The sequence below is a fragment of the Thunnus maccoyii genome, chromosome 22, assembly GCF_910596095.1.
Source record: "Thunnus maccoyii chromosome 22, fThuMac1.1, whole genome shotgun sequence".
Classification (NCBI taxonomy): Eukaryota; Metazoa; Chordata; class Actinopteri; order Scombriformes; family Scombridae; genus Thunnus; species Thunnus maccoyii.
Genome location: NC_056554.1, coordinates 18974088 through 18988960, shown reverse-complemented (window position 1 = coordinate 18988960; position 14873 = coordinate 18974088). Strand labels below are relative to the sequence as shown.

At 40.8% G+C, this 14873-nt stretch overlaps 1 protein-coding gene across 3 annotated transcripts in view; it reads left to right on the top strand.

The window, feature by feature from the left end:
• Positions 1–14873, top strand: part of zgc:109889 (uncharacterized protein LOC553542 homolog) — a 44969-nt gene that overhangs the window by 13548 nt on the left and 16548 nt on the right. For all 3 annotated transcript variants that reach the window (XM_042400316.1, XM_042400315.1, XM_042400314.1), the window contains exons 2-3: positions 10177–10321; positions 12376–12510. In XM_042400316.1, coding sequence (XP_042256250.1) covers positions 10189–10321; positions 12376–12510 — 268 coding nt within the window. In that variant the 5' untranslated portion in view covers positions 10177–10188. The remainder of the gene's footprint in view (positions 1–10176; positions 10322–12375; positions 12511–14873) is intronic.

Sequence of the window (14873 nt, the reverse complement as noted above, 5' to 3'; positions counted from 1 at the left end):
TGGTATAATGTTAACCATGTTCACTTATCATGCTAACGTGCTAATTAGCACTGAGCGCAGAGGTAGTCCCTAGAGCTAAAAATGAATTTTAAATTGAAAGGCAGCTTTTCTTATTTCTTGAAAAGCTTAGGTACAAGGGCTTCATCTAAAAACAGGAAAACATTTAATTTTCAACATACAATAAACAACTTAGAGCACATTTAGAGTTTCATTCCAAAAGTCTAGACCTATAAATTTTGAAAATTAAATAATCTGTTATGTACTTCATGTAAACCAACATCTTTAGATATCTTTATAAAGCTAATACCGACACGCTTGATGTTGCAACACACTATATTTTGCAATTCAAAATTTCTGTGCACAGTGGTTAATTACTAAGTGTGTTGTCTTGGAAACTAGCACAAATGAGCAAACCAGACTAATGAGAGATTTGTTGAAAATAACACATTACTTCTAAGCTTTTATGCAAAGCAATACCCTAATCTACAGTAGGTGTCACAGCACATACAACCCTCTATTAAGCTTTGTGCCGCTGCCTTTAATTCATTTACATGAACAACCGACCTATTAACCCTCTTAATTATACCTTCTTCTTCTTCTTCTTCTTCTTCTTCCAGCGTTATTCTTAGGAAAAGCTCCACTTCTTCATTCACACATGAGCTACGCTGCATGCGCTAATTAGCCTGCATGTTTTACATAATGCTGTAGGATTAGATCATAAGGGAGAGAACACACACACAAGACATGGTGATAAAGCTAAAAGATGTTTGTTAGAGATGTTACAGATGTCACCGTTACCTGTACAGGAATCATTTATGTTTATTCCAAGTGACAAAAATGGACTTTGATGATTTGGTATAAAAAATATGAAGATAGAAGCTTAAACAAGCTACTGTGTATTCAGTAGTGTGTACTTGGGAGGGTATATAATTAGTCTGTTCATGGAGGGTGACTAATGGAAGTGCTTTGCTGACCCGTATTGTGTTTCATTGTATCAAACAAAAAGTTATGTAATGGCAAAGAGAAAAGAAAAGCTACAGACATGAAATTTTGTACCACTCCAGTGATGACCCTTTTGCACCCTCAGATTCTTTCTTGTGGATACAGCTATCTTGCTTTTAATGCAAAAATAATGCATGTAGTACCTTAAGGGAATACAGTCTAGGAAATTAGTTTTCTTGCCAAGAATTAGATGATAAGATTGTTTTCATATTTGTCTGTTAAGTATGAAGTTGGGAGAAGATTATCTAAGTTTAGAATAAAGAAGCAGAGTGAAGCAGCTAGGCTAACTCACCAGCTAACACTTAATATCTTGTTTGTGTAATCCATATACAAACAGAAGTGTAAAAACAACAAGTTATGGTTTTATGGGGAGTTACATGTTGGAACTATTTCTTGGCTGAGTGCAGTGACTTCTGGGAGGCCTGACAATCCACTACAAGACTACAAGACCCTGTACAGCTATAAAATGTCTCTGCACAGCATTTAACTCCCCGTACGTGACTTCTAAGCGAACTAAGCAAAAAAGCACATAACCATATTTCCCAAAATGTCGAACTGTTCTTTTAAGTACCAGTAGTGAACATCTAGGGGCATCCTGAGTCAGACAGTGTTATATGTATGTGAGCCTTACTGCACTGATATACAGAGCATGCATTTGCAAAATAAGACTCTCTGATTGAAGTAACTAGCACACCGACGATAATCTTCCAAAGTTGGAAGATTATCTTAGGCTTCAACTCTAAAATGCAGCACCTAGTCTTGAAATAAGACAGGCTTTCATACCATAAACTGCTTCTCAGAAAAGCATTACGTATTGTGCAATTATGTTCTGTAAGCTTCACATTACCCCTGTAATATATAGTACATGCTTGCATATAGCTTTTGTCGCATCAGCTCACATGTTCATTTGTGATAAGCTTACACAGCACCAGCTAGCTGTCACATTAGAGGCAATACAACTTGCTCCCTCATGCAGTATATCTTCTAATTATATCGTCATAAAGAATCAGGGCTTGTCATTTCCATTAGTTACTGCAGAAAGCTAATTAGCTGTGATTATACAGGTCCCTCCTATGGAGCAGGAGAGGAAGGGGGGGGTTGAGTGAGACAGGGTCGGGTGGGCGGGTTGCTAACCTTCCTCAGAGCAGACCGAGACAGACTTAGCTTGGTGTAGCACAGCGGGAGAGTTGCGTGTATGTGTCCATGATTGTGTGTGTGTGTGCTTAACTCTATATGTCCGAGCAGACGGAGCAGTAATAGCATTAGCTGATGCCTGCCTGACAGCCTGCAGGAATGATGAGTTTGGTTATAGACAGTAATTAATATCGTCTCCTTCTTTATCTGCACGCACACATATAAATCAATGCACGTGAAAAATCAGAAATTAGTTATTTTCTGCTTAATTACATCCCCAAATACATCAAATGCAATAAAAATAGAGCATCTGTGTCTTTTAATCAGATTTTAAGACCAACAAAGTCTGTTAATGTGCACCCTGGGGAGATGTTTGGTCCAACATCCCAGCACCTCCTCACGAACAGGCTCCAGTCAGTCAGGGATCAGTCAGATCAAGTCTTATCTGATTACAAATGTTGTTATACGTGCAGACATTAAGACATAAGGAGGAGGAGGAAGGGAGAATGTGGAAGAGTAGGAAGAGCTGTTAAATGTAGAAACAGAGGTAGAAGTGTGACCACGAGCCAAACTTTGGACGGTTTCCCAGATAAGCACGTTAGTCTTCTCATGGTGTAACATACCTGAAATGGGTGTTAAATGGGCTTTTGGTTAGGAAGTTGATCTCTGAAACAGCTTATATGTCTCGTCTAACTGCAGCTCAGTAACTGGAAGCCTTCAACCTACTGTAAACTGTGTATGTAATATGCACAATGGCCTGTAGGGTTCATTTAACCTTTTTTAGAGGACGAAATACAGTAATGAGTCATCAATTTATGTTAGAACGTGAAAATCACCAATGCAGGAGCGACTTGTCCCTCAGTGATGTTACAGGGGTCTCAGTTGCAATAATCCTTACATACTGTTCATATTCTGACCCGTCACTGTATCCAATCATAATTAGTCTCAAACTTCTGAACCAGATATCAATTTTTCATTCATAAACACCTCATCAGTCGTTAATAAAAGGGTGATTAATCCCCAGAGAGGATCCTCAGAGAGCAGAGAAAGTGTATTTACAGAGAAAAAAACATTCACAATCACACTGTATTGTGGTCCTGTGTGACCTAAAACAGGAGAACATTGTGATTTCAATGAATGTTATTGAATGTGAAGAATGCAGCAACATTCTTGAGGGTAATTATTTAGTTTTTGAATAAATATGGGTCAAATTCACCTCAGATTACCCTCTACAGTATGTAAAAACAATGTGAATCAGCTGCATAAAAATTTAGAAAAGCTGAAATATTCCTATTTTTGTATATTCTAGGTCACAATGAGGAAAAGTCCTATAAGAAAGGGTGTTTAGGGTGTTTTTGCTGCTCTGAAATGTAAAAATGGGTCAAATTTGATCTGAACAGTATGTAATGGTTAATGCAGAGCTGTACGGCGGCATGAATAATCTAAACCATTTATTTCAGTTTCTTTGGCGTCCCAGCTGCAGGATGTTGGCACTAACTATGACCTGATGCATGTAAAACTCTCCATCTCTGACTTCAAAGCTTCTGTCTTTAGGTATCTGACAGGGTTGTTCATGCAGCTGCAACTTTTCTCCGAAGAGCTCTAAAAACAATTTCATCTTGTCATGAATCTTTGATCAGGAGCGCCTTTTCAGAGTTTGACTTTCCGAACTGTTAGACGTGATTCCTGTGTTGCTTTTTTTTTTTTTTTTTTTAGTTGCTGCACCCTAAACTCTCCTTATGTTGTGTTCGGTTATCAGATTGCAATAAATCCTCTACAGATTTAAAGTTTCTATTTTTAGTTCTTACAGGGATGTCCATCCTTCCTTCTTTTCCTCCTTTCCATCCAACTTTTCCTCTCTTTATTCATCTCCCCATCCTCTTTTACTCCCTTTCTCCTCTTTCATACTATTTTCGGAGTCTCGTCAAGTTCCACTTTTGAGCAGCGGAGCAGATTCCTCAGCGCGTTGCCATGGCAACGTTCCCATGGCTCCACGACACACTTTTTCCTCCTCTCTCCTCCCTGTTAGCTTGTTAATTTCTTCATTCCCTCTGTGTCTTCTGGTCCCAAATGTCTTAAAATGCCTAAAATTGTGCATTTAAAACACTGTGAAATAAATCATTTGAAGACTTAACTTCTTTGTTAGAGGTTTTAAATATTGTGGTTGCTTGGCACACTTTTTGTAGTCGTATAAGTCTACGTTTTGTTTTTTTTACATATCAATAAATGTGGATTTTACATTTAAAGTCAATGCAATGAAACTTTAAATGTAGTTACTCCAGGCCCAAAAAAGAAAAGATCTTGTTGGTCACTGCAGGGAACTGCTCAGAGGTGTTTTATCTCTTTCACACGAAATAAATTAATTCTGGGATCAAATTACAATATGTCATCATGTGAATGGTCTGATCCGACAGACGTGAGGTGTTGGGAATGAAAATGAGTATCGGGCACGACAGTTTGTCACTTCAGTGCATGTAGTGTGTGTCATGGTGAAAGACATCTCATTCTGTTTGTAAAATGCCTCACAAGGTCCAAGAGGAAGGACCGACATGTCGGACGTTTTTTGTCTTCTACTTACTTGCTTTTCAGTCCTTTCTAGTGTCTTTAAATCAAGAGTGTAGCCCATCAGGATGATGTCACCTTGCCCTGCAGCTGACCTGAATGGGCTTGTGTGAAGAGAATAAGTGCCTTTGGATCAAAATGCAGTCTGTGTGTGTCTGAGTCTGACTTATCCAAGGTTCAGCCAGTGTATTGCAGCCTGTGAGGCCTAAGTTGACTCCCTGTTGGGCCTAAACATTAGGGGGAATTTTTTTTAATGTATTTTTAAGATGTTTTTTAAACTAAAATGTGTTATGCAAGTAGCTCCGTTAAGGAATAGTTCAGTGCGTAGGTTGTGTGAGAGAAAGAGAGAGAGAGAGAGAGCGGGTATGTGACGGTGAGGCTGGTGATCGGAGCAGACAGTATGAATTTAGCAGTGTAGCGTTGAACGTAGCAGTGCATTGTGTGTACAGTTTAGGCTGTTTGTCGGTGAGTAAATGCTACAACTCATCAAGACCCGAGACAAGTTCCCGTGTCTTGCATGCCCGCCAGCTGAAGTGAAGGGGGTTAGCCCTGTAGTCAGCGAGGCCCAGGCTCACTTAAGGTGGACCAGCTACTCTCATTTTAGTGACAGTCTCAGCCACTCCTCCGAGTTTTGCTCAGCCCCCGACTACCTGGACAAAGCCATGTCCGCAATTGGGAAAACATTGATTGGGTCAGTGGTTAAGGTTAGGGTTAGGGTTAGGGTTAAGCAAGTAGTGTTAAGGTTAGGGTCAGGGTTAAGCAAGTAGTGGTTAGGATTAGGGTTAGGGTTAAACATGTAGTGGTTAGGGTTAGGGTTAAGCAAGTAGTGGTTAGGATTAGGGTTAGGGTTAAACAAGTAGTGGTTAGGGTTAGGGTTAAGCAAGTAGTGGTTAGGATTAGGGTTAGGGTTAAACAAGTAGTGGTTAGGGTTAGGGTTAAACAAGTAGTGGTTAGGGTTAGGGTTAAACAAGTAGTGGTTAGGGTTAGGGTTAAGCAAGTAGTGGTTAGGATTAGGGTTAGGGTTAAACATGTAGTGGTTAGGGTTAGGGTTAAACAAGTAGTGGTTAGGGTTAGGGTTAAACAAGTAGTGGTTAGGGTTAGGGTTAAGCAAGTAGTGGTTAGGATTAGGGTTAGGGTTAAACAAGTAGTGGTTAGGGTTAAGCAAGTAGTGTTAAGGTTAGGGTCAGGGTTAAGCAAGTAGTGGTTAGGATTAGGGTTAGGGTTAAACATGTAGTGGTTAGGGTTAGGGTTAAGCAAGTAGTGGTTAGGATTAGGGTTAGGGTTAAACAAGTAGTGGTTAGGGTTAGGGTTAAGCAATTAGTGGTTAGGATTAGGGTTAAACAAGTAGTGGTTAGGGTTAGGGTTAGGGTTAAGCAAGTAGTGGTTAGGATTAGGGTTAGGGTTAAACAAGTAGTGGTTAGGGTTAGGGTTAGGGTTAAACAAGTAGTGGTTAGGGTTAGGGTTAGGGTTAAGCAAGTAGTGGTTAGGATTAGGGTTAGGGTTAAACAAGTAGTGGTTAGGGTTAGGGTTAGGGTTAAACAAGTAGTGGTTAGGGTTAGGGTTAAGCAAGTAGTGTTAAGGTTAGGGTCAGGGTTAAGCAAGTAGTGGTTAGGGTCAGGGTTAAACAAATAGTGGTTAGGGTCAGGGTTAAGCAAGTAGTGGTTAGGGTCAGGGTTAAACAAATAGTGGTTAGGGTTAGGGTTAAGCAAGTAGTGGTTAGGGTTAGGGTTAAGCAAGTAGTGTTAAGGTTAGGGTCAGGGTTAAGCAAGTAGTGGTTAGGGTCAGGGTTAAGCAAGTAGTGTTAAGGTTAGGGTCAGGGTTAAACAAGTAGTGGTTAGGGTTAGGGTTAAGCAAGTAGTGGTTAGGATTAGGGTTAGGGTTAAACAAGTAGTGGTTAGGGTTAAGCAAGTAGTGGTTAGGATTAGGGTTAGGGTTAAACAAGTAGTGTTTAGGGTTAGGATTAATGGGTAATGTAAGCCTATGCAATGTCCCCAGAAGTGACCCAAGTAGGCTAAACGTGTATGTGTGCGTGCGTGTGTATGTCAAAGAGAGGGAGGATCCACATCACAAAAACCAGACTAAGTGGCCTCAACATCTAGTACACGCCAGCATCCCTCGCACACAATCCCCCTGTTATCTCGCACTGAACACACACTCGCCGATAAAAACACACACACGCAGAGACGGGGAAATACCCGCTCGCTGTTGGAGACTGGGGAGTTAGAGGAAGAGATATTCACCCATCCTGATTTATTAATGAAACCAGGCAGAGATGGAGTGAAGATCTAGAGCGAGAATATACGGCATAAAAGACGAGCGGGGAGGGGTCAGACTGGTGAGACAAATGAGAGATGAAGCTATTGAGGCGGCGGCGGCAGAGTATGAGGATGAGTGTGTATGTATTATTAAACAGCCAGAGTGTTAGATTATTTACAGCAGCTGGAGGAGGGGGTTTGATATTAGCTCACTCACACATGTACGCACACACATTCAAAGAAGCTCGATCACACTCTTAAGACAAGCCGGCGCGATCCGAGTTGGTTTATATAATTGAATGTCAGAAGCTATTAGAGAGAGAGAGAGAGAGACGTAAAGAGGACAAACTAGTCGTTTTTTATTAAAGTTGTCATGTGTGGTTGAGTCAGACAAATTACAAATAAATTAAGGAACATGTGCACACATTTTGTGCTTGATAAGTCTGTAAATTAGCTCGAGAATTGATATTACAGACGAGTATTAGCATGTCTTTCATTATGAAAGATTCAGGTTTCACACGCGCTCACACATGCACACAATTTGGCAGCGAATTCATGTGTTTTTGTTTACCTCCATTGTTTCTGCTTCATGCCTCTCGTCCCGGAAATATTAATTGTGCCAGCGATTATATTAGAAGCGTGGGAGAGAGTGTGAGACTGGCACGTTTCCAGAGCACTGACCTGGGAACACACACACACACTTACACACACACACACACACACATACCCTCCCACATGTGCATTATACGCAGTCTTTCACGTGCACACAGAGCGAGAACACACACACACGCACACACTTGCCGAGAAGTCACACATCGTTTTAACTTCTGAGGCGCGCAGACACACGTGCCGCACGCACAAACTCTCAGGCATGAACACACACACACACACACACACACACACACACACACCCTCGCACAAAATCGAGGCCCAAAAATAACAAGCGTGTCCCACATAGAGAGTTCACTCCAAACTCAGAAGAGCTGAGCAGTTTCCTCTCACGTGTTCGGCTCCGTCGGTAGTTTTCACTCACTTTTATCCAGCTCCTCTTCCTCATTTTAACTGTCCATGTCTGTCATGAAAATTACCTCAAAGAGCCAAATGGCCAAATTACAGTGTAGTTGCAGTTAATGATGAATCTACTTATCTTTTTTAGTGTATTCTAAGGCTCCATTTTTTTCTCTCCTTTTGTAAAGTAATTTAAAAATTTTTGCAACCTGATCCTGACCCAAAAAGTTGTGTATTTCAACTACTTTAACCTAAAAATTGCACACTTAAACCCAAAAGTTGCACTTAAACCCAAAAGTTGCACATTTCAACCTAAAAATCCCTCATTTCAAACTAAAACTGCACACTTAAGCCCCCAATTTCCCACTTCAACATAAGAATTGTATATTTATTAACATAAAACTTGTAGTGTGCCAAAATGTTTCCCACCTTAACCACAAAATTGCATACTTTATATCAGAAGTTGTGCATTTCAACCTAAAAAAAGCAAACTTCTTTCCAAAAGCTGCCTAGTTTAACCTATCAGTTGCACACACTAACTTAAAAATTGCACACATAAACCCAGAAGTTGCACATTTCAACCTAATACTTGTAGTTTCAACCTAAAACTTGTAGTGCACCAAAATGTTTCCCACTTTATCCATAAAATTGCATACTTCAAATCAAAAGTTGCGCATTTCAACCTAAAAAAACACACACTTCTTTCTAAAAGCTGCCCAGTTTAACCTATGAATTACACACTTCAACCTAAAAATTGCACACATAAACCCAAAAGTTACACATTTCAACCTAAAAATCACACATTTCAAACCAAAATTGTACAGTTCAGCCCCCCAAATTTCCCACTTCAATTTAAGAGCTGCGTATTTTACCCTAAAAAGTGTAATCACCCACCAAAAAGTTGTACATGTTAACCACAAAATTGGACACTTCAAATCAAAAGTTGAGCATTTTAACCTCAACCACACTTTATTTCAAAAGTTGCACATTTCAACCTAAAAATAAATGCACACTTCTTTCTAAAAGCTGCGAGGTTTAACCTTGTGAGAAAGTAGATACCAGAGTGAACATACAGTATTCTGGAGCCTTGTAGGATGATGAACTAGCAGTTACCTGATAAGCAAATCTCAGCGTCCTTGTGGCCATTCTTTTGTGTATGTTTTCTTTTTTATGGTAGTTTTTGGCAGAGCGCAGTTACATGATTTCACTACATTTCATTACAGATATATTTAACAGATGTTTTTAGTCTAAAGCAGCTTATAATGCTAAATGTATAAACTTGTAAAACAATCTTCTGTAATTTAGAAACTGCCTGATGCTAGATGTTTGTCTGTCTGTCTGCGTTTGATGTACATTTAAGTTATCTGAGCTTTTTTGAGTTTGGGCTCTAATAAAAGTGGCTCACAATCAACCAATAAATGCACAGGCTCATAAAACCAAAACAATGAGATGAAAGAGGCTAAAACGCTTCATAAATCTACAGAGTTTTGTGTTAATTCTTGATAATTTTGGTTACATGAGCTATATGTGTGATTAATGCAGGTTTAAACTGAAGCATTTATTTACCCAGCAGAAGGACGCCTGACTCGCCTCATTCTATGACATACATACAACATCTATATGTAGCTCTTCCCATGTGGCTCGGCCACTTTCACACACTGACAGTCTGTTTTCCTAGAACAGACTCTTTCTTCTCTCTCGCTGTCTTTCAGTCGCTGTCATAACTCTTTCACCCTCTCATTTTTTCTGTCTATCTTCCATTATACTCATCTTTTGTCCCTGTCTTTTTCTCCCTCAGTCTCTTTCCCTCGTGGTTTCTCTGGCCACAGTGGCAACTCGTTAGCACCATTTAGAAACTTCTTTCCGGCTCATTTGGCTCTTGGCTCATCCCGGCCGCATTGACATTAAGCAGTGCGATGAGCGACTGCGTCCCACGGCGGACATGACACCTCCGTCTCCATCAGGACTCGCAGCTGAGCACCAACCCCATTTTTCCTCCGCTTTCTTCTCATTTTCTGATCTGTCAGCGCGGATGTACTTATTTTATAGCGACGGCGTGTTAACAAATGTCAGAACATACCCAGCAGAGTTGAGTCGAGCTGCTTGAGACACAGTTTCGGTGATGTCTTCAGTATCTTCGGGGTCTTATTTCATAAAACAGATTTCACCATTAACCAAAAAAAAAACCTTAACATTCTCTCCGTTGTTTCCTCAGGTATAAACCAGGATGCCGTTGGTGAAGAGGAACATCGAGCCCAGGCACCTGTGCCGCGGGGCGCTGCCAGATGGGGTGACCAGCGAACTGGAGTGCGTCACTAACAGCACCTTGGCAGCCATCATCAAACAGCTGGGCAGTCTCAGTGAGTATACAGAGGTTCAGGATGTGAGTAATGTTTCTCTGTAATGTTCAGCACTTTACCTGCTGACACGCGACCGCTGCCGCCGACAAAGAAATGCACATTTGAACTTAACTATCTGCATTTTTGATTAAACTACACACAAACCCAAAAGATTGGTTTCTACCTTCCAAACAGAAGAAGACCATATGCATTCAGGTCATATGCATCCCTGAAAAACTTCAAATTTACCACGAGCAGTCAGATCCCGGCGTGTCATCCTTAGCATTTTGAGTGCAGATACATTTAGAGATGCTGTACGTACTTGTAAACACATCGCTCGAGATGTTGTGTTTAAATGCTAAGTGCAAACAAGGCACATGCTGATCAGATGCATTCCAGCAGTTGTTTACTGAGAGGAAGCAGTCAGCGTTACTGTAAATGCAGCTGTCACAGTGTTTAGCAGTCAGTTTCAAACTGCCTGTTTGGAAAAAAAAAAAAGAGGTAGATCCAATAACACACACATAAACATGTGACTCAGCCATAAAAATTGACCCACAGTACAAACACAGTGTAACGAGTCGATGCTGTTTTTCCTTTTCTTGAATATTTTCACCCCGAGCCTTGAAATCCAGCTGATGACGTCGTGTTTTTTGAAAGTGTTAAACAGAGACTCAGACCAGATTTACTGTAGATCATACAGTGGAAAAGTAAAGGGGAAAAAAAAAAGCTATTTAGATGTGATTAACAGTTAAAATTCACTGACAGCTCACTGTGAATGAGTGAACGCTCTCTGCCTCTGCTCCATCTGTTATGATGTGGGTGTTGAAAGGTAGAGAGAGAGAGAGAGGAAGAGAGGATAAGAGATGCAGAGAGACTGAGGATACGTAGCAGGTGTGTGTGCATTTTATTTGGTTTGGTAAATGCTTTTAAATTTCCGTACTTCTCTGTGCGTCACGCTCGCAGACACACAAAACGCACACTCTCGCAGACAGAAATGTTCTTTTACATATTCAGTCCGACAGGTGCACGGCAGGAGGCAGCCTGTCCTGCTGAGACAGACGGAGGGAGGAGGAGGAGGAGGAGGAAGAGGAGTGACTGACCTCCATTTCTATGAATTTTTTCTTTTCATGCAGCCCCTTTCTGCTTTAACAGGCTAATGTTCTACTATTTATTTGGGTTTTATCACACTAAAAAACGTTAAAGTTATAATAATTTCTGCTGCCCACATGAAATCCTTATTCTTGCTGCTCAACCTGCCCGAAGAGGACAAGAAAATGAGCTGACTGACACTTTTTTGACCACTACAGTAGTGGTGCTTTTGACAAATTGGTGTCTGTTTTGTGCATATTTCAGACTCTAATACTGATTGACAGTTAGTGGTGGTTATGTAGGCAAAAGGAAATACATTAAACGTGTTTGTTCGGCCTCAAGGATAAACACCAGTACATTTTGGTTAGAAATACTGGATGTAAACATAACTGTGTTTTAGTGATAAAATATTTCAAACTCCAGGCTTATTCACTAGCTTTTTCCAGAGCTTCAATCACTCACTTTGGTCACATGATAAGTTCCTGGCTAAGGTGGTCAAAAGCTTTGGAAAAAGCTAGTAAGTGAAGTTTATTTTACCACATATGCTGCCAGGGGTCAGTAATGAATTTCCGTGCAGACTTTGTTCTAAATAAAACTCTCAGAGTGCAGCTAATCAAGCAGACGATTCTTTTTTCATGATTAGTTGATGCCGAGAAAATTGAAATAAATGAGATGCAACAATATCCAGAGAGTCTAGTAGCTGTTTGCCTGCCAACAATGTGTTTGTTTGCTCTTTTTTTTTCTTTTTTTTGTTTTTTTAAAGAATGAGGAGTCATTTTCCCTGCTGATTTTATTACTGGGATGTGAAGCAGAGCTCAGCTGGCGAATGTGACAGTGTGACTCTGTTAACTTTCCCCGGGATGAAAGAAAAGCTATGTCAGGAAAGGGAAATTAAATTAAAAGTATCGAACCTAACCCTGTGTGTGTGTGTGTGTGTGTGTGTGTGTGTGTGTGTGTGTGTGTGTGTGTGTGTGTGTCTCGTTCAGGTCGCCATGCAGAGGACATTTTCGGAGAATTGTTCAACGAAGCTAACAGCTTCTACCTGAGGATGAGCAGCCTGCAGGAGAGAGTTGACCAGCTGGCTGTGAAAGTCACCCAGCTCGACTCCACTGTGGAGGAAGGTTGGGACAATATATGTGTGTGTGTGTGTGTAATGTATCAGCTGTTTAATCGAGTATATACAGTAGTTGTTTGTGAATTGTTTGAATTTGCTTTGTGCTGGTTCTTGGTGAGCAGAATTTAGGGGGACAAAGAGCGTCTGTTAAGGGTGTTTGAATATGTATGTTTGTGTTCTTCTCTCTCCGAGGATTACAATGAGTGCTATCAAGCATTAAGTGTGTGTGTGTGTGTGTCTCTAGTGTTTCTGGATGATTGTGTGTGGCGTGGTCAGAAAGCAGGAACTGTGTGTGTGTGTGTGTGTGTCTGTGTGTGCAGACTGTATATAAAGATGGACGTAGCGAGGTGTGATGTCACCCATTGGTTGGCCCACACAGCAGACATCAAAGCCGACTAAGTCTCCAAATCTTCTAACGGAGTAATAATTTCCAAAATGTCCACCAGCACATTTATTAGAGGCCTCGAATTTAGCGATTTAGACCATAATTACTTGTTTAAAAAATGCTTGACCTCTAGAGAGAAGGTGATGCTTTTTGAATGGGAGTCAATTGGAAACAGCATCTAATGCACTCCGAAATATGATTTTCCTTCCATGTCTGTATGTGTGTGTGTTCTTAAGTTTTTGTGTGTGTACTCACAGGTTAATTTTTTAAAAATGTCTGCTCCTTTGTGTCTTTGTGTATGTGTTAGTGCATGTGTGTGTGTGTGTGTGTGTGTTTCGCTGCTTTCCCCTCAGCCTGCAGCATTTTAATGTCTAGGCTGATGATTTATTGATAAAACATCCCTGCGGTTGTCATATTATAGTGTGTGTGGTTTGCACGCGTGCGTGCGTGCGTGTGCGTGTGTGTGTGTGTGTGTGTGTGAACAACCTGTTCCACTTTCTTTGTTTGATGTCTGTCGGCTTTTGTGCTGATGCTCCATTTGCATATCAATGTGTCTGTGTGTGTGTGTGTGTGTGTGTGTTTGTGTGCCATCTGAGTGTGTTTAGTGAACAGAATGACAGAATAAACACATCACACTGCAGATACATGCCTTTCCAAAGGGCTATTACACTCAATTTGTGTGTGTGTTTGTGGTTATGTGTGCAGTGTGAGTCGGATTCATTATCTCCATCATTAAGCTTTTCACTAACTCTGAAGGTCAATTCTCTTAATGCCGTAATTGATAGGCATACACACACAAACACACACACACACACACATAGTCAGACTGAGCTGTGATGATTAAGCTGATGCTTACAGGAGAATTTCAAAGCCGACTACGGCGGCCCCAGAGGCTCAAACTGAACTTTAATGTGAGATCTGACAAACCCCGATTCTAGTGCTCTTTATCTCCTTTCTGTCTCCATTTCTCTTTGTCTCTCCTCCCTCTCACTCCCCCCCCCCCCCCCCCCCTTTCATCTTCTCTTTGAGAGGCTCTAGACCCTCATGTTAAAATGCCCAAATTTACAGCAGAAATAAACATGTTTACAGCCTGGTGCAAAAAACAGTTTTGGTCTCAACTGTACGGGGGGTAAATTTTTATATAACTTACCCGTTTAAATTGTATTAAGGCCTTAAGTTATGCATAATTAAGGGTGTGGCCACTTTGAGTGACAGGTGGCTGCCGTCACAGGTGAGTCGCTACCACGGTGACAACGTTGTTTAGGTAACGTAACTATGGCGCAACAGTCAGATTCACAGAGTATAGGCGTAGTAGTAGCCGTCACTATTTCAGTGTTTTCAGTTCATGAAAGTTAGTTGTAACATTTTGGTCGCCTAAAAAAGTCTTGTTGAGTGTTTGGTCGTGATAAAAGACTCTCTAAGGAGTCTGATTTTTCCAGTAAGAACATTTTGTTTTAATGGTTTTAAGCCTGTTTTTTTTGCTAGTGAAAATTAGCATTAGCATTATCAAAGTTAATCATAAAGTGTAAATGCGTCGTGCTAACCAAGCTAGCAGCTAGCGTTAGGGTCAGCTCCACCCTTTTGTCCAAATATGGTCACTTCTGGCTCCAAAAATCCATGGTGGCGACAATCAAAATTGAAACGCAAAGGCTTCAAAACGAGAGTCCACAAACCAGTGGGTGACATCTTGATGGTTACGTCCATTATTTATTACAGTCTATGGACATAACATGCCAGGACGTAAAAATGCTCCCTGAAAGTCAAAAGCTCAGGGTTTAGTCTGCTTTAGAATGCTTCATTTTCAGTGTTACCTCCACTTTCTATCAAACAGACGTCATATTGTTCGTGCATGATCACAAACAGCCGTCCGGTCCATAGTCTGTCGCTATGGTTGTTTCTTGGGTTTCGGATCGGATTTTAGGTCAAACATGTACCGCTGTATTTGAGAAGCTGACATTTTGAGTAAAAAATGAGGAAAAGAAATA